The sequence below is a fragment of the Mauremys mutica genome, chromosome 18 (genome assembly GCF_020497125.1).
Source record: "Mauremys mutica isolate MM-2020 ecotype Southern chromosome 18, ASM2049712v1, whole genome shotgun sequence".
Classification (NCBI taxonomy): Eukaryota; Metazoa; Chordata; order Testudines; family Geoemydidae; genus Mauremys; species Mauremys mutica.
In genome coordinates, this window is record NC_059089.1 from 2,009,260 (window position 1) to 2,036,393 (window position 27,134).

A 27,134-nucleotide genomic window follows, 5' to 3' on the forward strand; every position below is an offset into this window, starting at 1 on the left:
TTAGAATCATTGGGGACATTAGGGTTTGTCCTTTTTGTTTCACCTTTTCCTCCATCCCTCCCTCCCTCCTTTCTCTTTGTCTCTTGCTTCTTTTGTCCTTTTTCCTGTTCTCCTCCCAACACCAGGAGGTAGGGGTGTGTGTGTGTGTGTGCTGCGGGGGAGTGCTCTGCAGCTCCCACTGTGGGAGGTCCACCCAAAAATGTGGGGCTGAAATAGTGCTCGGGCAGTGATCCCCACCAGTGACCTGGGCCATCCTTTGGGTTCTCTGGTGAGAACCCTCAGCCTCCCGTCCTCAGTCTCTACACTGATTGGCTGAGCAGGGGGTTATTGACAGGGAGGAGACTCAGGTCCTTGTTGGTCTCTTTTAAGACCAAGGAAATAAGTCAGAACCAGTTCTATGTTTGATGAATTTTGCTGCTTCTCTACATTAATGGTCTCTGAGCAGTTCATGATTCTCTCAAATGTTGCAGTTCTCCTCAAATACTTGCTGAATAATTCGTGTGCACTGTTGTTGGTCTGGAGCTCATCTGTGAGCACTTTATTCAGGTCATTCTGTGTATGAAATTCAAGATCCGATGGTTAGGTTGAAAATCAGGGCTTTTGGGTCCTATTCCCAACTCTGCCCCTGACTGGCTGTGTGACCTAAGAGAAGTCAATTCTCCTTTCTCAGCCTGAGCTTCTCTCTCTTTCAAGTAGGGATAATAATGATCTGCTCCTACCTAGCTCAACACACTCACTCTTCCCCAAGACACACACACTGTCTCTCCCCAGAACACAAACAGTCTCTACCCCGCCACGCACACTGCAGTTGAAAAGCAGCTGGCAATCTAGTAAGATGCCCGTGGAACGGTGGGATAGAGAAACCTGCATCATGTGATGCTGTACCAGTCCGTGAGGCATTGCAAACCCTTCCCAAAACACCCTGCAGCCAGTTGCACAGTGGGATAGTTGCCCACAGTGCACTGCTCTCTGTTGCCATCCACGAACTGCTAGCATGGGTGTGCTCTGGTGACACAAGGGGCATAGGGAGGACATTCAATAGCTGTTAACTAAACACTTTAACTAAAGCAGCAATGCCAGGGGGTTGGTGGCTCCTTTCTTTCCTCACCCTGGAGTAAACTCAGCTTTTTATTCCATTCTTGATGCTTCATGGAATAACAACAGACGACCAAAGAAAGACGTGGACAGGGTGGGTCTCAGGGGAGGGGCAGAGAGGTTCGAGCGGTGGGCAGAGCAGGTCTCGGAGGTGGGGGCAGTGGGCAGGGCTGGTCTCAAGGGAGAGGCAGAGAGGTGTGGGTGGTGGGCAGGGTGGGTTGCAGGGATGGGTCAGAGCGGTGGCGGCTGGTGGGCAGACCTTGTGGTAGGGGGTGGAGAGGCACGAGCAGGAGGCAGGAAGGCCTTGGGGGAGGAGAGGAGCGAGCGACAGGTGGCTCAGCCGTCCTCAGCCAAAGAGGAAGAGCGGGGGGTGGGAAGTCGCCAAATAGGAGCAAAGGGGGAGCACAGGTGGGGCCTCAGAGAGAGGAGAAGTGGGGGGGGGCAGTGCCATGGTCTGGGCACCAATGGGCCCCCCACTTCTAGGGAGCTTCCAGCACTCACACCCAGCCTCCCCAAATGCAAGAGCCATGGGCCACCTATTCTCTTCATCTTCACTAACCAAGCCCCTCCCCAAGCTATGTTGTTGGGAGAAGCCCTCCTGTTGGCACAGCGCTATCTGCACCGGGGTTAGGCTGATATAACTGCATTGCTTAGGGAGGTAAATTTTTTACACGCCTGAGTAATGTAGTTACACCGATCTAATTTTGTAGTGTAGACCTGTCCAAAGAACCTTGGGAGTAAAACTTCCCCTGCTCCTCTGCTTTACTGAATCCAAACACCAGCAAAGCTTGTCAGGCCCAGATGGAGGTTGGCAAAGAGTCAGGTGTGTGCAGACATGATCCCTTCAGCAGCTATAGGCACCATGGCTTAGCTGGCTAAAACCACTGTTTTGTATACAGGGGATCCTGGGTTCAAGTTCCAGTGGTACCTTACTGAGTTGCTTTTGGGGCACCTGGTATTGGCTGCTGTCAGAAGACAAGATTCAGAGCTAGATGGACCTTCGGCCTAGCCTAGTGTGGTTTTTCTTATGGTTTGAATCACACTCACAGGCACTGAGGATAGAGTTACTGAAAGTTTGGGAGTTAGGAGCTGATAGGTCAGCGGTCCAGTCCCCTCTCAGACGACCCCGTCCCTCTGGGACAGGGTCAGGTCTGAGCTCTCACACCAAATGCTCATTGTGGCTGCCAGAATCTGTGGGCAGCTCGTTTAGTTTATGCCGAGGGTTGAGTCCTGCTTTGTGCACCGAGTATGAGAATGAAAATCCTAAACCGCCCTTTGAAATAACAAAAGCAGCAGGACGTGTTTCTGTCCCTGCCCCAGAGCAGACAGACCAATGGAGAAATGCCATGAGTCCAGGGTAATACTCCCCTGCGGTTTTACCATTTCCACTTGCTAAACCCCCTCCCAACCTTCTGGGCTCCTGGAGCAGGGGACTGAGCCTGAGCCGAGACATGGACACTGCAACTTTACAGCCCAAGCCGCATGACCCTGATTAATGTGACATGGGCCAGTCATGGGTGTTTCATTGTACTGGAGACGTAGCCTAATGTTATGTCTGCACTGCGATTAACACACCCAGGGCACCTGTCTCAAAGCCCGGGTCAGCTGACTCAGGGTTATGGGGCTTGGGCTGCAAGACTATAAAATTACAGGGAAGACAGATGGGCTTGAGCCCAACCTCTGAGACCCCACGAAGGGTGAGAGTTTCCGAACCCAGGCTTCAGCGTGAATACAAATATCTGCACCACAGTTTTTAGCCTCTCAGCTTTAGCTCCATGAGCCCACGTCAGCTTGTCCAGGCCAGCTGTGCTGCCATCTTTATCCCAGGAGAGATGGACTCTAAGGGTACGTCTCCATTGCAATGTCAGCCCAGGTGTGGCACTCTGTGCTCAAAGCAGCACCCTGGAGGCCCCATATTCACCACTCTCATACAATGATGATACGGTTTGTACAAAGTCTGCCTGGTGAGGTATCATTTCAAAAGTCTTGGTCTGTTGAACCTTAATATCTTGTTGGATTGTGTGTGTAGCATTGGCTGGGAAGTTTTGCTCTGTGTGTGTTACTGAGATGAGGTTGGGAAATGCCCACCACCAGCCTTTCAGGTGTGACAATGGAGGAGCCAGACCCGCTGCTGGCCCATTAAAGGGATCCACACTCCCAAGGACTATCCCAGGAACCGTGTACAATGCAGACTTCTCTGCGATAGCACAGCGACAATGGGCACTGCTTGACTCACATCATAGCAAAGGGACTTCCTAGCAAGTTGGAAGAAACTATGAAAGGGGGGTAGAGACATCATGAGTTGGCCTCTCTCCCCCACAACTCAACAGCTGGAAATACACCTGGATGACAAAACTGATTCAGAAATCAGAAGAGGATAATAATAGTACATTCAAACCAAAGTCCCCAAACAGACTAGTAGTGGTTTTTCAGCAGAAAATTTTCAGTTTGGGGAATTTTGTTTTCTCAGTCAGACTTTGCCAAGGGAAGCAGAGAGAAAATGGTTGAGTTGTCTCCTTCAGAACAGCTTGGCCTAGGCACTAGCTCTGGTTCGCTGTTGTGGCCTTGCTCAGGTTGGGGGTATTTTAATTATTTGGGGAGGTCCCAGGGTGTTTGGGGGAGATTATGAGGCTGTTCCCTTTTGAGATAAAAACTAAGAAATGCAGTGGAGAGGGACAGGTCCCCACCCTCTCTCTTGATGCCTTCAAATCATCACAGGCTAAGCACAGTTCTACTGCCCTTTACTCATACAATAAGAACAACATTTCATCCCTTTTCCCCCCACATTCAAGTGGTTTGTAATCCAACCCCAGCCAAAATCTATCACTTGGACAACACAGCTCTGTTTGCTGCATACCTAGGTAGATTAGGTGTGAATGTAAATATAATCTGGCCCTGAAGCCTTAGCCCCCAGCTCATCACTAGCTGTCAGCGAGAACTCATTTAGACTTTGCTTACAAATCAGCATTTGAAATTATTAGCTTGGCCAACATCACCGAAATGAATGCACTGACATCATAAAAAACAGCTGTATAAGGAAGCTAGTCTATGTTCATACTTTTCAAATCTATTATACTTTTTCAGATACACATATTTTATCATACACTGTATAAGCTTTTAAAGTGTGTATTAATGTTTCAGTTTAAATTCAGATTTCCAAACAGTCACTAAATTGGTATGTAACTAGCTCACAAAACTAGGGGGGGTGTTGGGAAAATTCAGGGGGGGTGTACACCCCCCCTGGGGGGGGGTGTAGGGAAATCACTGGGCAGATCCTGGCTGCAGCTGAGAACAGCGGCTCTGCTCCAGCTCAGGTGGCTCCAGCACTGCTGGCAGCACGTGGTCACCAGGAAGCAGCTGCTTAGCCCGGGCTCCGCGTCACAATGTGCCTGAGCCCCGCCCCCAGGAGCTGCCCCGCCCCTGGGCTGTGCCAGAGCCCCGCCCCCAGGAGCTGCCCCGCCCCTGGGCTGTGCCAGAGCCCCGCCCCCAGGAGCTGCCCCGCCCCCGGGCTGTGCCAGAGCCCCGGCCCCAGGAGCTGCCCCGCCCCCGGGCTGTGCCAGAGCCCCGGGGCTGTGCCAGAGCCCCGGCCCCAGGAGCTGCCCCGCCCCCGGGCTGTGCCAGAGCCCCGCCCCCAGGAGCTGCCTGTGTCGCATCTCTGGGATTTGTTCTCCTGCCTCCTTCCCAGCACCCCCAGCTCCCAGCTTCTCCCTTCCTGTGTCTGAAAACACCAACCCCCCCCCCCGGCGGGCTGCAGCGCTCGCTGGGGCTGTCTCCAGTGGCTGAAGTTCCCTCCATCTCTGCTCACCTGGGGGTGGGGGGAGGGACGAAGGGAGGAGATGGGCCCAGGGTGTGAAAGCAGAATTAGGGGGTGGGGAAAGAAGGACTGTTTGGAAAGGTGGGGTTTTTTTGTGCCGCCAGAGATGGACCCTCCACCAACATGCCGCGGAAAACAGCAGCAGGCAATTGAGCAGCTCAATGACTGCCGCTGTCGCCTGCGGCATTTCGGTGGAGAGTCCTTCTTCGGCAGCGCAACGGAAGTGGAACCGGAAGCTCCTGTGCGCTCCATGGGTAGCGCACAAAATGCTGCCCCCCAAATTTTGCCTAGGGCGCCAGAAACCCTGTCGGCGCTCCTGGGTGATCCAGATGGAATCAGAAGAAGTTGGGCAGCAGAGGCTCAGGGAAATTGAGGGGAACCCCCTGGGTGTCCCAGTGTTGGCCAGGGATTGTACAGACCCTAGCGCAATATGGGGTCCGATCTCAGTCATGGTCTGTGCAGCACCTGGGAGCCCTGATGTCTGTTTCCTGATCACAGGCACTGGGGATGGAGAGAGGGAAACCTCAGCACCTGAAGGGTTAATGCAGCCCTGTGTGCAACCCCTGCTAGGGTGACCAGACAGCAAATGTGAGAAATCGGGACAGGGAGTGGGGGTAATAGGAGCCTATATAAGAAAAAGGCCCCAACATGAGGACATCCGGTCACGCTAGTCCCTGCTGCGCTCATGAGGGGTTGGCTTAGAGAGTTGTAGTAACAACAGCAGCAAAGAGTCCTGTGGCACCTTATAAACTAACAGACGTATTGGAGCAGGAGCTTTCGTGGGTGAATCCCCACTTCGTCAGATGCACCAATAGTCCCATATGGGCTAGTGGTCAGGATTCCTGGTTTTCATCCAAGGTGCCTGGGTTCAACTTCCGCTGTGGGAACCGTGCAGAGCTTTCGCCCAGAGTGGAGACAGGAAATGAAAGGAACAGGAAGGGATCCTGCCAGCAGGAGATTTGGACAGTGTGGGGAGGGGATCCCAGAAGTCGGGGTGGGGGGCAGAGGTCTGAGGGGAGACCAGGGAAGGATCCCAGCAGTGTGGGAAGTTGAGAGCACAGGCCTGGCATGGGGGGTGGGGAGAGTGAATGTGTCCCTCTAAACCCACCAACTGCAGACTAGGCAGGACTGGAAGAATTACGTATTTGTTGGTAAATGTCAATTTCTGTGTAAACACACAACCCAATGGCAAAATATTTCCATCGATAATCATCAAAACTGACAGATGGGCAAAGTAAGAAACATGCTGCTTGAGAACTTACCCTGTTGTAGGAGCAGCAGTGATCTGTGTGCTCCGTATCACCTGTATGCCCAAAAGGTCTGTTACACTCCCCCCTCCCCCGCCCCGTCTCCTCTCCCTCTCTGAATGCCTGTGAAGTGGCTTTCCCCCTCCCCCGCTCCTGCAATGCTTGTGGGATGAAGGGGCTGGTTGAACAGCTGGAAGATCAGAAGAGCTCCTAGATAGACAAGGTGTCTGGGACTCTCATTAGGCAGCACTCCCACACCCAGAGCATGGACACTGCATGGACACTGGCTGAGGTGGAGTGTGACCCACCAGATGCAGCCAAGTCATCTCCAGTCGCAGGCCATGAGGAGCAGGTCCTTAAAAGGGGAAGGGGCCCTGTGCTCAGGAGTCACTCACAAGCTTGTATCTCCAGTGAATGCCCTTCGCCTGGACCGCCTGGCCAGTGGTTCGCTGCGTTACATTCCATCGCGCCTCGGGAAGACTTACCTTCATCGCACCGTCCATCGCGGCGCTGGGGGACACTTACCTTAAAGGATCCTGACATCTCCAGTGCCAGGCCTGTCCTGGGAACGTGAATATGACACATCCCCCCCTGCTTCTTTTGAGCTTAGCTATCAATATAATATATGTGCTGCTTTCTGCCAAACTCTGGGAGGTTATTAGTCCTCTCTACACTTACTAGCTGACCCAATTTTGGGTAACAGAAGCAACACTGTTTGATCTGTCATTGTACCAAAGGGGGAGATGGTTGTCTATGAAGGAGGGTGAAGACTAAATGCATCCCATGAGAATGGGATTTAAACCTATGCATGCAGAGCACAATGGATTAGCAGTCCAGCACCTTAACCACTTGGCCACCTCATCTGAGCTGTTAGCAAAGGTACAGGAGGAGAAATCTAAGGCCGGCAGAGATAGGGCCACTAAGGAGTTTTTAAATACTAAGCGTAAGCAGGGGCTGAATGAGCTCCCCCCTCACATCTAGTGAGGAGCTGTGGGAAGACTTCAGGAACAGGCCGTGTTTGCAGACACCCCTACTCTGCCTAGCTATGCAGCATGGTGGGGCCGCTTCCCCAAAATGACCAGTTTGGGATGGTGGTGGGTTACAAATCACTTTAGGATTGAGTGGAATGAAATGTTATTCTCCTCCCTGTACGAGTGAAGGGCAGCGGAATGTACCTAGGCCGTCCTGACGGAGGGGTGGGTGGGTGGGGGAGGAATCGCTTTCATTGGACGGCAGAGAAGTGATTGAGGACGTCACCCTAACCCAGTGGGCCCCAAACATTTCACACTGCACCCTCGTATCCATGGCTGTGGCCCCTCGGAAGCCGCGGTCGAGAACCGGGGCTGGGAGTGGGGCCATTGCTTGCTGGGGAGAGGGGTGCAGACAGGGGTCAGGGGGTCGAGGCTGGGCTGGGAGCCAGGGGCCCAGGCTGAGGGTGGGGTTGGGGAAGAGCTGGGACAGAGTGGGGCTGAGTGGGGCTCCCTCCCTGCCCTCCATGGGGGCTGGCTCAGGTCCTGAGGTGCCCCCATCAATCTTCCTCTGTGTCCCCCTAGGAGTCACGCCCCACATTACGGGGACCACTGACCCCTACTCGCTAAGCAGGGGCTAGTGATGCCAAAGCCCAGGGAAAGAGAGCACAAGTGCGGGGGCCCAGCACTGGAACCCTGCCCCCCCACTTCTGTGTGTGGCTCCGCCCCCTTCCACATCTTCCACCTACGGCCCCACCCACTGTCACCTCTGTTCCACCCCTTCCCCCACTGGCCCCCCCCGTCACTCCTTTACCCCGGCTCCGCTGCGGCCCCGAGACCAGAGAAGCTCTGTGCCCCTGCTGCAGCCCCCGGGCCGTAGCAGGGAGTGGGAGCTCCTCCAGCCCTGGGGCTGACATGGGGAGACTTTCCCAGGGGGACCCAATTTGGCCAGGGCCCCTAGTCATGGGCCCCACTGTCCCCTTGGCAACGCAAGGTTTGGGGAGGCTGAGCCCCCCCCGAGCCTCCATTACGAGCCGCCCAGGCTACCTTTGCTCAGTGGGTGGCCAGTCTCCCTGTGTCTCTGCTGCTCGTGCTGGGGAGCCCGGCCGGCCTTAGGGGTGGGGCCCCCCCGCAGCCGCCCAGGGCTCCAGGGGGTCAAAGGGCACTGTGTGGCCGTGCAAAGGTGCTCACTGCTCTCCCCTGCCCCAATGCTCCTCCGTGGCCCCATAGCGGGGAGGGGAGCTAGGAGCAACACTATGTGCTCCATGCGTCCTGGTCACTTTCCCCACCTGGGCTGGGCTGTGAGGGGAGCATCAGAAGCTGCTGCTCTCTGCCCTCCCCTGACGCAGCCCGGCTGAGGAACATGACCTGGATGCAGGCAGCTCGGATGATGTCGCTTCTCGCCCCCCTGCCCCTGCTAGGGAAGGCTGCCGTGTGGTGTCTCCATGGCTGCACTTTCAGTGATGCAGGTTTCTCTCTCCCATTGTTCCAGGGGCATCCTACTAGATAAAACTGAGCAAGAAATGCTTCCGCGTGGTTTTTAGGACTGGAATTGCTATTTTCAACAGCCATTGCCATTTTTTTTCTAGTTTTGTTTGTTTGAAAGGAAGACAGTGATATTGCACTGGCAAATTCCCCATAGAAACAAAGAATAATAAAGGCACCTCAACTTTTCCTCATTTATGGAGGACAGTCTTATAATATGCATCCAGATCTCCTCCAATCACACAAGCTGAAAATTGTTCCACTTTACTGCAGTTCTGTAACCATGCGGGAACCAGTCCTGTCTGTGTTCTGTGCACATCCAAAAGTCAGGGCAGAGTTGGGAATAGGACCCAAGAGCCCTGATTTTTAATAAATTTCCACTACATGCATCTGACAAAGTGGGTATTCACCCACGAAAGCTCGTGCTCCAAAACATCTGCTAGTCTATAAGGTGCCACAGGACCCTTTGCTGCTTTTACAAACTAACCATCGGATCTTGAATTTCAGACACTGAATGACCTGAATAAAGTGCTCTGTGATGAGCTCCAGACCAACAACAGTGCACACGAATTATTCAGCAAGTATTTGAGGAGAACTGCAATGTTAGAGAGAATCATGAACTGCTCAGAGACCATTAATGCAGAGAAGCAGCAAAATCCATCAAACATAGAACTGGTTCTGACTTATTTCCTTGGTCTTAAAAGAGAACGACAAGGATCTGAGTCTCCTCCCTGTCAATAACCCCCTGCTCAGCCAATCAGGGTAGAGACTGAGGACGGGAGGCTGAGGGTTCTCACCAGAGAGCCCAAAGGATGGCCCAGGTCACTGATGGGGATCACTGCCCGAGCACTATTTCAGCCCCACATTTTTGGGTGGACCTCCCACAGTGGGAGCTGCAGAGCACTCCCCTGCAACACACACACACACACACACACCCCTCCTGGTGTTGGGAGGTGAACAGGAGAAAGGACAAAAGAAGCAAGAGATAAAGAGAAAGGAGGGAGGGATGGAGGAAAAGGTAAAACAAAAAGGACAAACCCTAATGTCCCCAGTGATTCTAAGGGACAAAATCCCAGGTGTGGAATCAAATTCTGCCTCCTTAAGCTCGTGTTTTCCATGCCTAGAATTCAACTGTCACCAGATGGATCAGACTGAACAGGTTTCAAACCTCCAGGAGGCTCTTACCTTCTAAACAGGGACGGCTGTTTTCTAGTAAAATCACTGAAAGGGAAGGAGAAAACTCGAAAGAGGTTCCTCCTGGCGCTCACGTCCGTGAACCCGAATACTCCCTCAGTCCTCAAAGAGAGACCTGGAGAAGGAGACTTGCTGAAGCAAAGCCACAGGGGTCTCTGAGGTTTCCCTGGCCCCTCGCCCCTCTCCTGCCTGGCTGATGTCAGCATCTCTCTGTGAGGTCACCACCTCCCCACCACCTTGGACCAATAGTCTGAGGTCCTGCAAAAGGCCTTTGTGATGTCACTGCCACACCCCTCCCTTGCTGGGCTAATGTCCTGCCCCTGGCCAGGCACTGTGGAGGTTTGAGCTACTCCCTGTGGATCACCCCACTTAAGGAGCATTCGTTCTAGGCAGTAGGCCGGCTAGACAGGAAAACATCAGACGCTGCTCCCAATGCTACACTCAGATTTTCAGAAATTATGGCCAGAAGAGCCCATTAGAGCATCTAATCATATAATCATAGAATATCAGGGTTGGAAGGGACCTCAGGAGGTCATCTACTCCAATCTACGCTCAAAGCAGGACCAATCCCCAACTAAATCATACCAGCCCGGGCTTTGTCAAGCCTGAGCTTAAAAACCTCTAAGGAAGGAGATTCCACCACCTCCCTAGGTAACCCATTCCAGTGCTTCACCACTCTCTGAGTGAAAAAGTTTTTCCTAATATCCAACCTAAACCTCCCCCACTGCAACTTGAGACCATTATTCCTTGTTCTGTCATCTTCTACCACTGAGAACAGTCTAGATCCGTCCTCTTTGGAACCCCCTGTCATGTAGTTGAAAGCAGCCCCCCTCAGTCTTCTCTTCTGCAGACTAAACAAGCCCAGTTTTCTCAGCCTCTCCTCATAAGTCATGTGCTTCAACCCCCTAATCATTTTTTGTTGCCCTCCGCTGGACTCTTTCCAATTTTTCCACATCCTTCTTGTAGTGTGGGGCCCAAAACTGGACACAGTACTCCAGATGAGGCTTCACCAATGTCTAATAGAGGGGAATGATCACATCCCTCGATCTGCCGGCAATGCCCATAATTATACAGCCCAAAATGCCGTTAGCCTTCTTGGCAACAAGGGCACACTGTTGACTCATAGCCAGCTTCTCGTCTACTGTAACCTCTTGGTCCTTTTCTGCAGAACTGCTTCCTAGCCATTCGGTCCCTAGTCTGTAGCAGTGAATGGGATTCTTCTGTCCTAAGGGCAGGACTCTGCATTTGTCCTTGTTGAACCTCATCAGGTTTCTTTTGGCCCAGTCCTCTAATTTGTCTAGGTCCCTCTGTATCCTATCCCTACCCTCCAGCGTATCTACCACTCCTCCCAGTTTAGTGTCATCTGCAAATTTGCTGAGGGTGCAGTCCACGCCATCCTCCTAATCATTAATGAAGATATTAAACAAAACCGGCCCCAGGACCGACCCTTGGGGCACTCCACTTGATACCGGCTGCCAACTAGACATGGAACCATTGATCACTACCCGTTGAGCCCGACGATCTAGCCAGGTTTCTATCCACCTTATAGTCCATTCATCCAGCCCATACTTTTTTAACTTGCTGGCAAGAATACTGTGGGAGACTGTATCAAAAGCTTTACTAAAGTCAAGAGATAACACATCCACTGCTTTCCCCTCATCCACAAACCCAGTTATCTCCTCATAGAAGGCAATTAGATTAGTCAGGCATGACTTGTCCTTGGTGAATCCATGCTGACTGTTCCTGATCACTTTCCTCTCCTCTAAGTGCTTCAGAATTGATTCCTTGAGGACCTGCTCCATGATTTTTCCAGGGACTGAGGTGAGGCTGACTGACCTGTAGTTCCCCGGATCCTCCTTCTTCCCTTTTTTAAAGATGGGCACTACAGTAGCCTTTTTCCAGTCATCCAGGACCTCCCCCGATCGCCATGAGTTTTCAAAGATAATGGCCAATGGCTCTGCAATCACATCTGCCAATTCCTTTAGCACCCTCGGATGCAGCGCATCCAGCCCCATGGACTTGTGCTCGTCCAGTTTTTCTAAACAGTCCTGAACCACTTCTTTCTCCACAGAGGGCTGGTCACCTTCTCCCCATGCTGTGCTGCCCAGTGCAGCAGTCTGGGAGCTGACCTTGTTTTTGAAGACAGAGGCAAAAAAAGGAATTAAGTACATTAGCTTTTTCCACATCCTCTCTCCACTAAGTTACCTCCCTCATTCAGTAAGGGGCCCACACTTTCCTTGACTTTCTTCATGTTGCTAACATACCTGAAGAAACCCTTCTTGTTACTCTTAACATCTCTTGCTAGATGCAACTCCAAGTGTGAGTTGACCTTCCTGATTTCACTCCTGCATGCCTGAGCAATATTTTTATACTCCTCCCTGGTCATTTGTCCAATCTTCCACTTCTTGTAAGCTTCTTTTTTGTGTTTAAGATCAGCAAGGATTTCACTGTTAAGCCAAGCTTGTCGCCTGCCATATTTACTATTCTTTCTACACATCGGGATGTTTTTTTCCTGCAACCTCAATAAGGATTCTTTAATCCTTTAGAGGATTGGAACTGATTTCAGTGAAGGGACATGTTTGCTAGGTTTTTATGCATTTGCACAGGAAAACATTGAGTGTTTCCATTCATTTCAGGGATCCCTATCCAGTGGAACTCTTGAACATAATGGAAATGCTATTATTTTTGTTGAAGGAAGAGGTTTGTAAGGGGGCACTTGGATTTGAACCAAGGACCACTTGAACTGCAGTCAAACACTCTACCACTGAGCTATACCCCCATGATTGCTGTGTAGGTAAGTCAGAGATCTTAAAGATTTTGAAGGACAGGCCCTGCCTCAGAGATCTCCTGTTCTGTTCCCAGACCACAGTGCTTTTAAAAATGGAGTTTGATTAAATTTATAGATTCATGTAAACACCACAGCTTGCACACCCACCCCCATAGTTTCCCCCAGTGACAGAGCTACCACCTCTCGGGGAGATGGATTAACTACACGGACGGGACAGCTCTCTCCCCTCCGCTTAGAGCATCTTCATTATTTATGAATAGGTGGGAAATAAACTCCTGAATGGACAGTAACCAATGTATCAAATATTGCTGGGTCTGCATTCAGTATGGGTACCTGTTCATATTGGCTGGATTAGTAGGAGCATTGCCGGCAGATCGAGGGAAGTGATTATTCCCTTCTATTCGGCACTGGTGAGGCCACATCTGGACCATTGCATCCAGTTTTCGCCCCCCCACTACAGAAACAAATTGGAGAGAGTCTAGGGGAGGACAACAAAAATGATTAGGGTGCAGGGGACTTACGAGGAGAGGCTGAGGCCAGGGCCGCCCGGGTGGGGGGCAGGGGTGGGGCAATTTGCCCCAGGTCCTGCAGGGCCCCCAGGAGAACACAGGATTCTAGAGTATTGCAACTTTTTTTTTATGGAAGGGGCCCCCAAAATTGTTTTGCCTCAGGCCCCCTGAATCCTCTGGGCGGCCCTGCCCACTCCACCCCCTTGAGTCATTCTCCTCCCTCCGAGGCCCCACCTGTGCTCCGCCCTCACTCCCATTGGCCACTTCCCACCCCCGCTCTTCCACTGTGGCTGAGGCCTGCTGGTCCACCTTCCGCTCGCTCCTCTCCTCCCTGAAGGCCTCCTTGTGCCTCTCCACCCCCTACCCCAAGGCCTGCCTGCTGCCCCCACCTCTCTGCCCCTCCCCTGAGACCTGCCCTGCCCACCGCCCCCACCTCTCTGCCCCTCCCCTGAGACCCGCCCTGCCCACCGCCCCCACCTCTCTGCCCCTCCCCTGAGACCCGCCCTGCCCCCCGCCCCCACCTCTCTGCCCCTCCCCTGAGACCCGCCCTGCCCACCCCCCCCACCTCTCTGCCCCTCCCCTGAGACCCGCCCTGCCCACCGCCCCCACCTCTCTGCCCCTCCCGTGAGACCCGCCCTGCCCCCCGCCCCCACCTCTCTGGACCTCCCCTGAGACCAGCCCTGCCCACTTCCCCCACCTCTCTGCCCCTCCCCTGAGACCCGCCCTGCCCCCCGCCCCCACCTCTCTGCCCCTCCCCTGAGACCAGCCCTGCCCACCGCCCCCACCTCTCTGCCCCTCCCGTGAGACCCGCCCTGCCCCCCGCCCCCACCTCTCTGCCCCTCCCCTGAGACCAGCCCTGCCCACCGCCCCCACCTCTCTGCCCCTCCCCTGAGACCCACCCTGCCCACTGCCCCCACCTCTCTGCCCCTCCCCTGAGACCCGCCCTACCCACCGCCCCCACCTCTCTGCCCCTCCCCTAAGACCAGCCCTGCCCACGGCCCCCACCTCTCTGCCCCTCCCCTGAGACCCGCCCTGCCCACCGCCCCCACCTCTCTGCCCCTCCTCTGAGACCCACCCTGCCCACCGCCCCACCTCTCTGCCCCTCCCCTGAGACCCGCCCTGTCCACCACCCCCACCTCTTTGCCCCTCCCCTGAGACCCGCCCTGCCCACCACCCCCACCTCTCTGCCCCTCCCCTGAGACCCGCCCCGCCCACCGCCCCCACCTCTCTGCCCCTCCCCTGAGACCTGCCCCGCCCACCACCCCCACCTCTCTGCCCCTCCCCTGAGACCCGCCCCCCCGCCGCCCCCACCTCTCTGCCCCTCCCCTGAGACCCGCCCCCCCGCCGCCCCCACCTCTCCGCCCCTCCCCTGAGACCCGCCCTGCCCACCGCCCCCACCTCTCCACCCCTCCCCCGAGACCCACCCTGCCCACCGCCCCCACCTCTCTGCCCCTCCCCTGAGACCCGCCCTGTCCACCACCCCCACCTCTTTGCCCCTCCCCTGAGACCCGCCCTGTCCACCTCTTTCCTCGGTCATCTGTTGCATGGTACCACACAGATTTTCTTTCAAACACAAAAAATCATCTCAAGTGAGTAATTCATTCACGGAGGATCAGACAGAAAAAGTCCTGGCAGAGCTAACAAACAGCTCTCCTCCGGGGGCTCTGGTTCCGCGACATCTGAGCGCGTCTCGTGAGGCTCCTCCGCATCTGCCTGCCGTCACTCCGGAGGACGCAACCAAGGCCGGACCCACCTCGCTGGCATCCACCTGGGACCCGCATCAGTGGCAACACACACATAACCCCTGCCCCACGTTAGCAAGTCAACTGGTCCTTTCCATATTTGCTGCTGATAATCAAACCATTTGACCGAGGGTCGGGGGGCCGCACCCTGCTCTTCCCCAGTCATCCCGCTGACATGTTTAATCGCGGGGGGCACCTGGCTGTTTTTACCAAGATGTAACCAATTAAGCACGTAAAGAGCTTTCAGCAACCGAGCGGCAGGCGTCTTATCCAAGGCGTCTGCCCGCTCACTGCAAATCCCCCCTTTCTGTTTTAAGAGGAGCGCCTTAAAAGAGGCATGAGCACGTTCAATAATAGCGTGTAGTTTGTCTGCTTCAGCCTGAAGGGTTTGGACAAGCAGTTCTTTGGCTTGTAGCTCCTTCTTAATTTCACTCAGCTCAAGAACAGCAGCTCTATAATGACGATGGTTATGTGATGCATCTACTTTGGCTGCCGCAACCTGCTTTTGAAGGTTATTAACTTTTGACTTTTCTCTTTCTAAGGCAGTCTGTAAAGCTTGAATATTTAGGACTGCTTGAACCCGGAGATTCAGCTGCACCAGGTCTGCCTCTCTCTCTGCTAGTACTGTTTCGGGGATGTTGCTGTGCTCTCGCAAAGCAATGTTAGACTGACCAAGACCAGTGAGCTTCCCCCGTTCATGTTCCAGTTCGAGGGCCAACTTCTTGTTTATTTCTTCCAAACGTTTTATCTTTCTCCTGAAACCTCTAGATTCTTGAAGCTCCTGGCTGGTGAGTGAAATTACTTCTTGCAGCTCTTTCTCCGACATCATCTTACTGTGGCTAACAGCCTGCAGCTCTATCTCCAAAGCTTGAATCCGTTCATGGGAAGCCTGGTTATTTCCTCCATCAGCGATTTGTGCATCCCGTTCTTTTTGCACTGACTGGAGGTGGCTTTCTAACTCCACTATCTGCTGGTGAACCTGGGATACTTCCTTCTGAAGTCTTGAGCATTCAACATCAATGGACTGCTTTTCACTTCGAAGTTTCAGTAACTCCCGTTTTAATTCTTTCACTTCCAAATCCAGCCGCTTCTTTGTAGATTTTAATTCACTAATCAGCTGGTCCTGTGAACTTGCATCTCTTTGATAAGCTTCCACCATTACCTTTTGCTGTAAGAACTGCTCCTTTACTTTTTGGGTCTGTTTCTTCAGGCTGGCACTTTCCTGTTGCAGATTTTCCACCTGGCTCAATTGTGCCAAGATTTCTGATACTGCCTCAGTACTTTCACCTAAGAAGTTTGCTCCTTCATCAAGTTCTTCTTTGCTTGCTTTTGCTGCCTGCAGAGCTACCTCTAGGACAATCTTCTCATTCTGCAAATATTGGATCGTGTCATCCTTAGAAATAACATCACCCTGGAATTCCTCTAACCTGGCCACCAGCTCATCATATTGAGTCTGTAGGTCATTTAGGGACTGCTCTTTGGTGTGCAATGATTCTTGGGTTAGGGTGAGCTGCTTCATGAGCACTAGATGCTCTTGCTGTAAAGATTCAAACTGTAGATCTCGCTGATGCAGAATCAATTTAACCTGTTCCAGTTCTCGCTCCAGTGTTACTGCAAAATCAGCCATTTTCTGAAGTTGTCTTCTCTCATCCTCAAACTCCTCCAATTGTCTCTGCGCGGTGAGCCATACTGGACTCAGGGAGAAAACCTCCTTATCGCCCTGAGCCACCGATTTCCAGAGCTCACAGCCCAACCGCTCCCAAACAGTTTTATTACTTGATTGAACGGAAAGTCCCCCTCTTCGTCCCCACCGCAACAGGCAGGATAACGCATCAGAGGGGAACTTTTCTCCCCACCGCTCCGTGATGCGTATCAAATCTGCTGACGCAGCAGTTCCCATATTAGCTGCTCACTTCTTGGTTCGAGTGTGCCTCCCTTGTCAGATGCCCTGCGGCTCCCAGCCGCTCGCTCGAACACCCTGCGGCTCCCAGCCACTTGTCAGGTACGCCTCCTTTCTTCGGACGCCCCACGGCTTCCCAGCCGCTCACTCGGACGCCATGCGGCTTCCCAGCCGCTCACTTGGACACCCTGCGGCTCCCAGCCGTTTGTCAGGTACGTCTCCCTGATTCGAACGTCCCGCAGCTTCCCAGCCGCTCGTTCGGATTCCCTGCGGCTCCCAGCCGCTTGTCAGGCACGCCTCCTCTCTCGGACGCCCTGCAGCTCTCAGCTGCTCGCTCGGACGCCCTGCAGCTCCCAGCTTTGATGCGTTCCCACTTGGCGCGGCGGTTCTGGAACCAGATCTTGACCTGTACCTCGCTGAGCTTGAGGGCATGAGCGATCTGCGAGCGCTCCGTCAGGCTCAGGTACTTCTTGCAGTGAAATTCCTTCTCCAGCTCCAGCAGCTGCTCGCTCGTGAAAGCCGTGCGCCTTTTTTTTTTTTTTTTTTTTTTCCCCTCTTCCGGCCGCTCGACGCTGGGACTTCAGACGCGTCCCTCTTTTTCTTTTTATCAATTCAGGCCACCGACACTATCTTCATTCAAGATTGGCAACAGTGGTACTAGTACTTATCCTATCTACGCTTATTTAGAATTTCAGAGATCACTAAGTCACATAATTTTTCCCTGTAGACCACAAACATATACAAAAATTAAATCCACACTACTAGTCTTGTTTTAGTTCTGTTTGCCTTCTTGATAGTTCACGATTTGTCTTCTAGTGACTTCAGTTATGAGTTTAGTTCTCTTTGCATTTCATTCATTTCCTTTGCCTCAGCCTTCTCATACTTTCCTCTCCTTCTCCTAGTGATAACCAGTACAATAATTCCAGCAACAATTGCTAGTACCACCACTACAATGACTGCAATAACACCAGCAGTCAGACGTTTCATGGAAAACTCTGGGGGCTTTTCATCAACATAGTAGATTAGAGCTTGATCAAATTTTAGAGGTTCTTCACTGATGTTTATCTGTAGTGTGCCACTCTGAATTAGAGAGTCACCTTTGACATCTTTTTCAAAGTAGTAAGCCACGTCAGATATATCCACACTCTTGGCAGACTTCTGGGAAACATTTTGTTTCAGTTCAATAGTGATATAAGGTTTTTCATACACAACATCAGTTATATACTCTGGATTCAGCGAGTAACGCTCCTTAAATTCATTTTTGATGATTTCCTTCAAAAGAGAAGCATCCACAGCTGTACTTCTCTCACTGTGTTTTGTTTCAATGATGATCCAGCTTGTTCTGACTAGTTCACTGCACTGTAAGTCTGTATCACATCGGGGTCACCATTTGTTGCATCGCAAGAGCAGGAACGAAGTCCAAGCAGAGAGAGAGAGTGTGTGTGTATGCATTCATCTTTATTCATTCCCAGCATGCTCTTATATACAACATGATAAGCAATCACAATTGCTAATTAGTTAATTAAACCCACACAGCTGCAGCTGTAACTCATAGGGTAATTATCATTCTACACACCTGTCTACCTATTCACAATTAGCTGGCCAATGAGAACAAGCCCAAGGCCAGCCCTTCACACACAATTCCCAATCCAGAAGCCTTCAGCATCTCACATTCAATCCCACAACTTACTTTGATCTTTTATGCCTACCACTTATAATCCTTAAAACTCCATCTTTCTGTAGTTAATAAATCTGTTTTATGCTGTACTTAAACTAGTGTATTTTGCTTGAAGTTCTTGGGAAATCGCAGCTCCATTACAAGGCTGGTTCATGTACTATTCACAGTGAGGGAGGGGTGGACCCTGTGTAATAAACTCACACTGATCAGGCTTCTGATTAAGGCAAGATGGTATGATCCAGGGGCGCAAGGCTGCAGAGCTGGGGGGAATTGGCGGGAGGCTCTCTGTCATTAGTGTTATGAGTGGCTGGGAGAAGCATTCATGTAACTCAGTTGGATGTGCCCCTACCTGTGGATGTCTGTGTAAGTGCAATATCTGCCAGAGATTCACAGCTCCTCACAGCATCACCGTGTGAGAGGGAGCCCAGGCAGTGGGACACAGGGCTCAGGGGTCCCACTGTTCAGGTTGCATCCCATAGATCCCATCACAGACTTTCAGCAACCACAGCAGATGTTCACTGGAACAGTGAGAGAGATGGCAAAATAGTGATCTCCAGGGCCTGCAGACATCAAACTATCAGGAATTCTGCACACAGAGAGGACCCTGCAAGTGGAAAATGCCTTTGGAAAAGACCCTTCTGTCCCCAGCTGTGGTCGTACAGTGCTTAGTGCTCTGCGTTGTGGCCTCAAGAGCCATGGATGCAAGTTGAGTTATGGCGACCTTTTCCTTGTCTCCACGTTTCTTAGGTGCCTCCTTCCAACACCTGTCAGAAAAAATGACCGGTTTCTTTTGGAAGCATTTGCATTGCAAGGCAGAGGCAGTCCTCTCTGTTTCCTCAAAAATTGACCAAAAGGTGGGAGGAGTGGACACATTTGGCAAGGCACCACTGGGTGCTGCATCTCTAACCTCCACCTTACCTGGCAGGTGCCACTGGGACTTTTCTCCCAGCTGCTCCATTTTTCATCAGTGACAATCAAAAGGAAGATGACATGACATCTCTGTGCAGACATCCTCAGCGAATCACAAGGACGTGTGGCGCAGGCTCTTGTGTTGCAGCAATTGCAGTTGAAGCAACCACCATGCTAATGCCAGTCATAGCAGCCTTTTCATCAACTCCAGGCTTGTGATCTGATTCTTTCCAATGTTTCTCTCCAAAGAAACCTTTTCCTTAGCAAGCAATTACTTGGATACCAAGGGAGGTCTCTTCTGTTTCCTGGAAAGACACAGGAAAATGTGAGCAGAGGAGACAAAAGCCACACAACAAGGCACCACTGGGAGCTGAACCCAGGATCTCCTGTTTACTAGACAGATACTTTAGCCCGCTAATCCATGGTGCCTGCCTCAAGAAAATACTTGCAACTGTTCCATTTGATGGTCCAGGACAGCACCTGCAAATTCCAAACTACAGACGTTCCCCATTTCCCTCAAGACTTGCAAGGAAGAACTGGCAGGCCAAGCCAGGATCTCCTGGTTACTAGGAAGTCACTTCAGCCAGCTCTTCCCAAAGATCACTATCCAGAGACCTTTAAACAGCCACTACAGATGTTCACCGACAAAGAGATGCCAAAATGGAGTTCTCCACTGCCTGCAGCCATCACGCTACCAGCCATCACACTACCACAGAGAGGCCCCTGCTGTGGGAAAGGCTTTGGTAGAGACTCTTCTGACACCAGCCGTTCTCATATAGTGTTTAGCGCTCTGTGTTGTGGCTTCAGCATCCACAGATGCCAGTTCAATTGGGGGACATTTTTCCTGTCTCCACATTTGTCTAATGGCTCCTTTCAACTCTTGTCACCAAAAAGACCTGTTTCTTTTGCAAGCGATGTACAGCTAGGCAAAGGCAGTCTTCTACATTTCCTCAAAAATCACCAAGCTGTGGGGAGAGGGGAGACATTCAGCCAAGCTGGATGCTGAATCTCCTCTTTCTTCAGCAGGTGTCTGTGAAGGACACAAATCTACACCGTGTAGAGGTCAAGAATAGGAGTTTATTACACACCGCGCTGGCGCAGTGGGCTTATTAGGCTCAGAGACACAATTAATTAATTACAATAGAATATATAGATTTTCCACGGGCGGGGGAAAGTGATGGCGTAGGCAGTTCCAAACCCCGGGATAGGTTTTGCAGCAAGACAAGATAGCACAGTAGCCAATGGTTAACAGGTTACATAATGTCTCCACCCATGGTCTCAAGTTAGCAAGTTACATTTTATTAATACTTTGATAATATATTATTAGTATAAAATATATATGTTGAATTCTGATTTGGGGTCCATAGGAATGGAGCAATGCCTTTGATTGTCCAACAGGTACATTCCTAGGGGTTAAAGCAAAGAAACAGTGAAAGTATATGGCAATTAAGATTGTTTTTGTGTGTCTAACGGCAGGTATTGGTCCCTGGGAAGGGAGGTGGAAGGATGCCATATCTTATACTGACATGCCAACTTTTCATAAACTCAAGGTTGGCTCTGTGGGAAAAATGTCTCCCTACAGAAGAGACTAACACAATAGGAACAGGGATTCTTTGCTCAATCTGCAACTCTGAATAAGACACAATTATTTAGTTCTTAGCTCCAACACCTGGTAATTTGCTGACCAGGCCTATCTTAGCAAGCAAGGCTTTCTGTTTACCCCAGCTTTCTCTTAGCTGGTCACTATTTGCTAGGCTTCTGGTCCCTTGACCATACTCTTGACTTCGGGTCTGGAAAAGAGGTGGCACAATCCATAGACCAGGTTGTTATATGAAATGCACATGGATTTTAACCTTTCACATCCAGTAATGGCAAAGTTCTTGGTTCAGGCTTGTAGCGGTGATGGAATAAACTGCAGGTTCAAATCAAGTCTCTGGAGTACATCCCCCACTGGGATGGGTCATTCAGTTCTTTGTACAGAGCTTCAGTTTGTAGCAAAGTCCCTCCAGAGGTAAGAAGCAGGATTGAAGACAAGATGGAGACGAGGCATCAGCCTTCTATAGTCTCTTGCCATGTGGTCTTTGCTTTCTTTGTCCCAAGGACACTATCCAGCACGTGGCACAGAAAAACCTTAGAGTTCTCTCCATAGGCAGGTCCCTGCTACCTTGCTGAGTCACAAGGCGTATCTGCCTTCTCTCAGTGGGTCGATTGTATAGCTGATGGTCCTTAATGGTCCATCAAGCAGGCTAGGCTGAACTGACACCAACTTGTTGGTGTCCCTAGGCATAAGTGAACCAAAGTTGTGACTCTAGGCCTGAGTGAACCAAAGTTCTTCCATGCTGTGAACTTTAACCAGCCTAAGATGCTAATAAACAGCAAGCAAAATGTGTAACTGTCAGCTTTCTTAGCTTGCAGCTGCAGTATAGCTCGAAACAGCAAAAAGCGGCAGTAAGACGAGGGAGAAGGGGGAGGAAAGTCTGCATGTGTCTGTGCTGTGAAGGCCATAGATAAACATGGGAATGAGAACAGTTCTAACAAGCTACATTATAGTGTTAAGTGTAACTGTTGCAAGGGGGAGGGAGGGAAGAAGGGGGAAAAATAAGGGGGTGTATAAATGCTGGGACCCCGCCTGCGTGCGGGTGTGCAGGATTTGAGATTGCTATTTCTCCCTTGCACCTTATTTGAGCTCAGATAAACTTGGTTTGCTTCTCCACCCTGGTGTGTTAATTAGTGCTACGCACACCGGGCAATGAACCCCACTGTTGCCCCCCCCCACTCGGGCCCTCTGGGCCGGCAACAAACTTGTCCGGGGTGTTCCCCAGAAGCATATCACAAGTTTGAAATACAGACAGCATAGAGCCAATATTAATAACGTCAACTACAAAAAATGATACACATCTAGAGATAGCATCATTATAATCAGCCAATCAGAACCTCTCCATAGATCCCTTACACCAGGGGTCCCCAACCCCCGGTCCGCGGCCCAGTACCGGTCCGCGGCCTCTTACAAACCGGGCCACGAACTGACCCAGTGGAGCTTCCGCAGGCGTGCCTGCGGGAGGTCTACCCGAGCTCCGGGACGAGCGCTCCCTCCGCAGTCATGCCTGCGGGAGGTCCACTGGCTCCGGTGAACCTCCCGCAGGCATGACTGCGGACGGTTTGCTGGTCACGCGGCTCAGCTGGACCACCCGCAGGCATGACCGGTCCATGGTCCTAAAAAGGTTGGGGACCCCTGCCTTACACGACAACCTTTCTACAATATTGGCTGCAAATATAGAACCGTGGTCGCAACAGTGATCTATACAGTTACAGATCATGTCAATAACATCACAGGAGCTGACACTGCATCAGTGAGACTGATATTGGAATAGCCTCCAGTTTTGGTGTCCTCATTTGAAAAAGATATTGTGAAATTGGAACTAGAGCAGCAAAAAGCCACCAAAATGTTCTGAGAGCTGGAGAAAAATGCCTTCTAGGGAGCTATTGAAAGAGTTCAACCTGTTTAGCTTATCAAAAGATTGAAAGGTGATTTCACTGAAGTGTTGAAGTGCCTTAATGGAGAGAAAATATTGGGTATTAAAGGGCTCTTGAATGGAGCAGAGAAAGGCATAACAAGACCCAATGGCTGGAAGGTGAAAAGAGACAAATTCATATTACAACTAAGGCACAAATATTCAACAGTAAGGATGATTCACCACGGGAACAAGCTACCAAGAAAAGTGGTGGATTCTCCATCTCCTGATGTCAGTCAATGAAGACTAGATGCCTTTCTGGAATGTGTTTGCCCCAAAAGTAGCTCTTGTGTCCTACAGGAGGCCTGTGATATGCAGAGGGTCAGATTAGATGCTCTAATGGTCTCTTCTGGCCATAGAGTCGACTAATTTCTGAAAAACTGAGTGTAGCATTGGGAGCAGCGTCTGATGTTTTCCTGTCTAGCCGGCTTGCTGCCTAGAACGAACGCTCCTTGAGTGGGGTGATCCTCAGGGAGTAGCTGAAACCTCCACAGTGCCTGGCCAGGGGCAGGACATTGGCCCAGCAAGGGAGGGGTGTGGCAGTGACATCACAAAGGCCTTTGGCAGGACCTCAGCCTATTGGTCCAAAGTGGTGGGGAGGTGGTGACCTCACAGAGAGATGCTGACATCAGCCAGGCAGGACAGGGGCGAGGGGCCAGGGAAACCTCAGAGACCCCTGTGGCTTTGCTTCAGCAAGTCTCCTTCTCCAGGTCTCTCTCTGAGGACTGAGGGAGTATTCGGGTTCACGGACGTGAGCGCCAGGAGGAACCTCTTTCGAGTTTTCTCCTTCCCTTTCAGTGATTTTACTAGAAAACAGCCGTCCCTGTTTAGAAGGTAAGAGCCTCCTGGAGGTTTCAAAGCTGTTCAGTCTGATCCATCTGGTGACAGTTGAATTCTAGGCATGGAAAACATGAGCTTAAGGAGGCAGAATGTTATTCCACACCTGGGATTTTGTCCCTTAGAATCACTGGAGACATTGGGGTTTGTCCTTTTTGTTTTACCTTTTCCTCCATCCCTCCCTCCTTTCTCTTTATCTCTTGCTTCTTTTGTCCTTTCTCCTGTTCCCCTCCCAACACCAGGAGGTGTGTGTGTGTGTGTGTGTGTGTGTTGTGGGGGAGTGTTCTGCAGTTCCCACTGTCGGAGCTCCACCCAAAAATGTGGGGCTGAAATAGTGCTCGGGCAGTGATCCCAACCAGTGACCTGGGCCATCCTTTGGGCTCTCTGGTGAGAACCCTCAGCCTCCCGTCCTCAGTCTCTACCCTGATTGGCTGAGCAGGGGGTTATTGACAGGGAGGAGACTCAGGTCCTTGTTGGTCCCTTTTAAGACCAAGGAAATAAGTCAGAACCAGTTCTGTGTTTGATGAATTTTGCTGCTTCTCTGCATTAATGGTCTCTGAGCAGTTCATGATTCTCTCTAACATTGCAGTTCTCCTCAAATACTTGCTGAATAATTCCTGTGCACTGTTGTTGGTCTGGAGCTCATGTGAGAGCACTTTATTCAGGTCATTCAATGTCTGAAATTCAAGATCCGATGGTTAGTTTGAAAATCAGGGCTCTTGGGTCCTATTCCCAACTCAGCCACTGACTGGCTGTGTGACCTCAGACAAGTCAATTCTTCTTTCTCACATGTAGCTTCTCCCTCTTTCAAGTAGGGATAATAATGATCTACTCCTACCTAGCTCAACACACTCACTCTTCCCCAAGACACACACACTGTCTCTCCCCACACACACACACACACACACAATCTCCACACTGAAGTTGAAAAGCAGCTGGCAATCTAGTAGGATGCCCAGGGAGCAATGGGAGAGAGAAACCTGCATCACTGAAAGTGCAGCCATGGAGATACCACACAGCAGCCTTGACTAGCAGGGGCAGGGGGGCAAGAAGGGACATCATCCGAGCTCCCTGCATCCAGGTCACTTTCCTCAGCCGGGCTGCCTCAGGGGAGGGCAGAGAGCAGCAGCTTCTGATGCTCCCCTCACAGCCCGGCCCAGGTGGGGAAAGTGACCAGGACGCATGGGGCACATAGTGTTGCTCCTCGCTCCCCCCACCCTCTGTGGGGCCACGGAGGAGCATTGGGGCAGGGGAGAGCAGTGAGCACCTTTGCACTGCCACACGGTGCCCTTTGACCCCCTGGAGCCCTGGGCGGCTGCCGGGGGCCTCACCCCTAAGGTCGGCCGGGCTCCCCAGCACGAACAGCAGAGACACAGGGAGACTGGCCACCCACTGAGCAGAGGTAGCCTGGGCAGCTCGTAATGGAGGCTCGTGGGGGCTCAGCCTCCCCAAACCTTGCGTTGCCAAGGGGACAGTGGGGCCCATGACTAGGGGCCCTGGCCAAATTGGGCCCCCCTGGGAAAGTCTCCCCCATGTCAGCCCAAGGGCCGGAGGAGCTCCCACTGCCTGCTACGGCCCGGGGGCTGCAGCAGGGGCACAGAGCTTCTCTGGTCTCGGGGCCGCAGTGGGGCCGGGGTAAAGGAGTGACAGGGTGGGGCCAGTGGGGGAAGGGGTGGAACAGAGGTGACAGTGGGTGGGGCCGTGGGTGGAAGGTGTGGAAGGGGGCGGAGCCACACACAGAAGTGGGGGGGCAGGGTTCCAGTGCTGGGGCCCCCGCACTTGTTCTCCCTTTCCCTGGGCTTTGGCATCACTCGCCCCTGCTTAGCGAGTAGGGGTCAGTGGTCCCCGTAATGTGGGGCGTGACTCCTAGGGGGACACAGAGGAAGATTGATGGGGGCACCTCAGGGCCTGAGCCAGCCCCCATGGAGGGCAGGGAGGGAGCCCCACTCAGCCCCACTCTGTCCCAGCTCTTCCCCAACCCCACCCTTAGCCTGAGCCCCTGGCTCCCAGCCCGGCCTCGACCCCCTTACCCCTGTCCGCACCCCTCTCCCCAGCAAGCAACGGCCCCACTCCCAGCCCCGGTTCTCGACCGCGGCTTCCGAGGGGCCACAGCCATGGGTATGAGGGCACAGTGTGAAATGTTTGTGGACCACTGGGTTAGGGTGACGTCCTCAATCACTTCTCTGCCGTCCAATGAAAGCGATTCCTCCCCCACCCACCCCTCCGTCAGGACGGCCTAGGTACGTTCCGCTGCCCTTCACTCGTACAGGGAGGAGAATAACATTTCATTCCACTCAATCCTAAAGTGATTTGCAACCCACCACCATCCCAAACTGGTCATTTTGGGGAAGCGGCCCCATCATGCTGCATAGCTAGGCAGAGTAGGGGTGTCTGTGCAAACACGGCCTGTTCCTGAAGTCTTCCCCCAGCTCCTCACTAGATGTGAGCGGGGAGCTCATTCAGCCCCTGCTTGTGCTTAGTATTGGGAAACTCCTTAGTGTCCCTATCTCTGCCGGCCTTAGATTTCTCCTCCTGTCCCTACTTTAGCAGCTCAGATGAGGTGGCCGAGTGGTTAAGGTGCTGGACTGCTAATCCATTGTGCTCTGCACGCATGGGTTCAAATCCCATTCTCATCGGATGCATTTAGTCTTCACCCTCCTTCATAGACAACCATCTTCCCCCTTTGGTACAATGACAGATCCAGCAATGTTGCTTCTGTTACCCAAAATTGGGCCAGCTAGTAAGTGTGGGAAGGACTAATGACCCCCCAGAGTTTGGCAGAAAGCAGCACATTTATTATATTGATAGCTAAGCTCAAAAGAAGCAGGGGGGATGTGTCATACTCACACTCCCAGGACAGGCCTGGCACTGGGGATGTCAGGATCCTTTAAGGTAAGTGTCCCCCAGCGCCGCGATGGACGGTGCGATGAAGGAAAGTCTTCCCGAGGCGCGATGGAATGTAACGCAGCGAACCACTGGCCTGGCGGTCTGGGCGAAGGGCATTCACTGGAGGTACAAGCTTGTGAGTGACTCCTGAGCACAGGGCCCCTTCCCCTTTTAAGGACCTGCTCCTCATGGTCTGCGACTGGAGATGACTTGGCTGCATCTGGTGGGTCACACGCCACCTCAGCCAGTGTCCATGCAGTGTCCCTGCTCTGGGTGTGCAAGTGCTGCCTAATGAGAGTCCCAGACACCTTGTCTATCTAGGAGCTCTTCTGCTCTTCCAGCTGTTCAACCAGCCCCTTCATCCCACAAGCATTGCAGGAGTTTGGGAGGGGGAAAGCCACTTCACAGGCATTCAGAGAGGGAGAGGAGACAAGCGGGGGATGGAGGGGGGAGTGTAACAGACCCTTTGGGCACACAGGTGATACGGAGCACACAGATCACTGCTGCTCCTACAACAGGGTAAGTTCTCAAGCAGCATGTTTCGTACTTTGCCCATCTGCCAATTTTGAT

At 52.2% G+C, this 27,134-nt stretch overlaps 1 protein-coding gene, 2 non-coding genes and 1 pseudogene across 3 annotated transcripts; 2 read left to right on the forward strand and 2 right to left on the reverse strand.

Moving 5' to 3' along the window:
* The window catches only part of LOC123352277, a 154,320-nt pseudogene that overhangs the window by 14,038 nt on the left and 113,148 nt on the right, over positions 1-27,134 (forward strand).
* On the reverse strand, positions 12,511-12,582 carry TRNAC-GCA. Its single transcript has one exon. It is a non-coding gene; the product is annotated as a tRNA-Cys (tRNA).
* LOC123352281 (epithelial cell adhesion molecule-like) lies at positions 17,446-18,119 on the reverse strand (the record flags this gene model as incomplete). Its single annotated transcript, XM_044992142.1, has 1 exon — positions 17,446-18,119. A coding segment is annotated over one exon (552 nt), but the record flags the coding sequence as incomplete, so codon positions are not given.
* TRNAS-GCU lies at positions 26,233-26,314 on the forward strand. Its single transcript has one exon. It is a non-coding gene; the product is annotated as a tRNA-Ser (tRNA).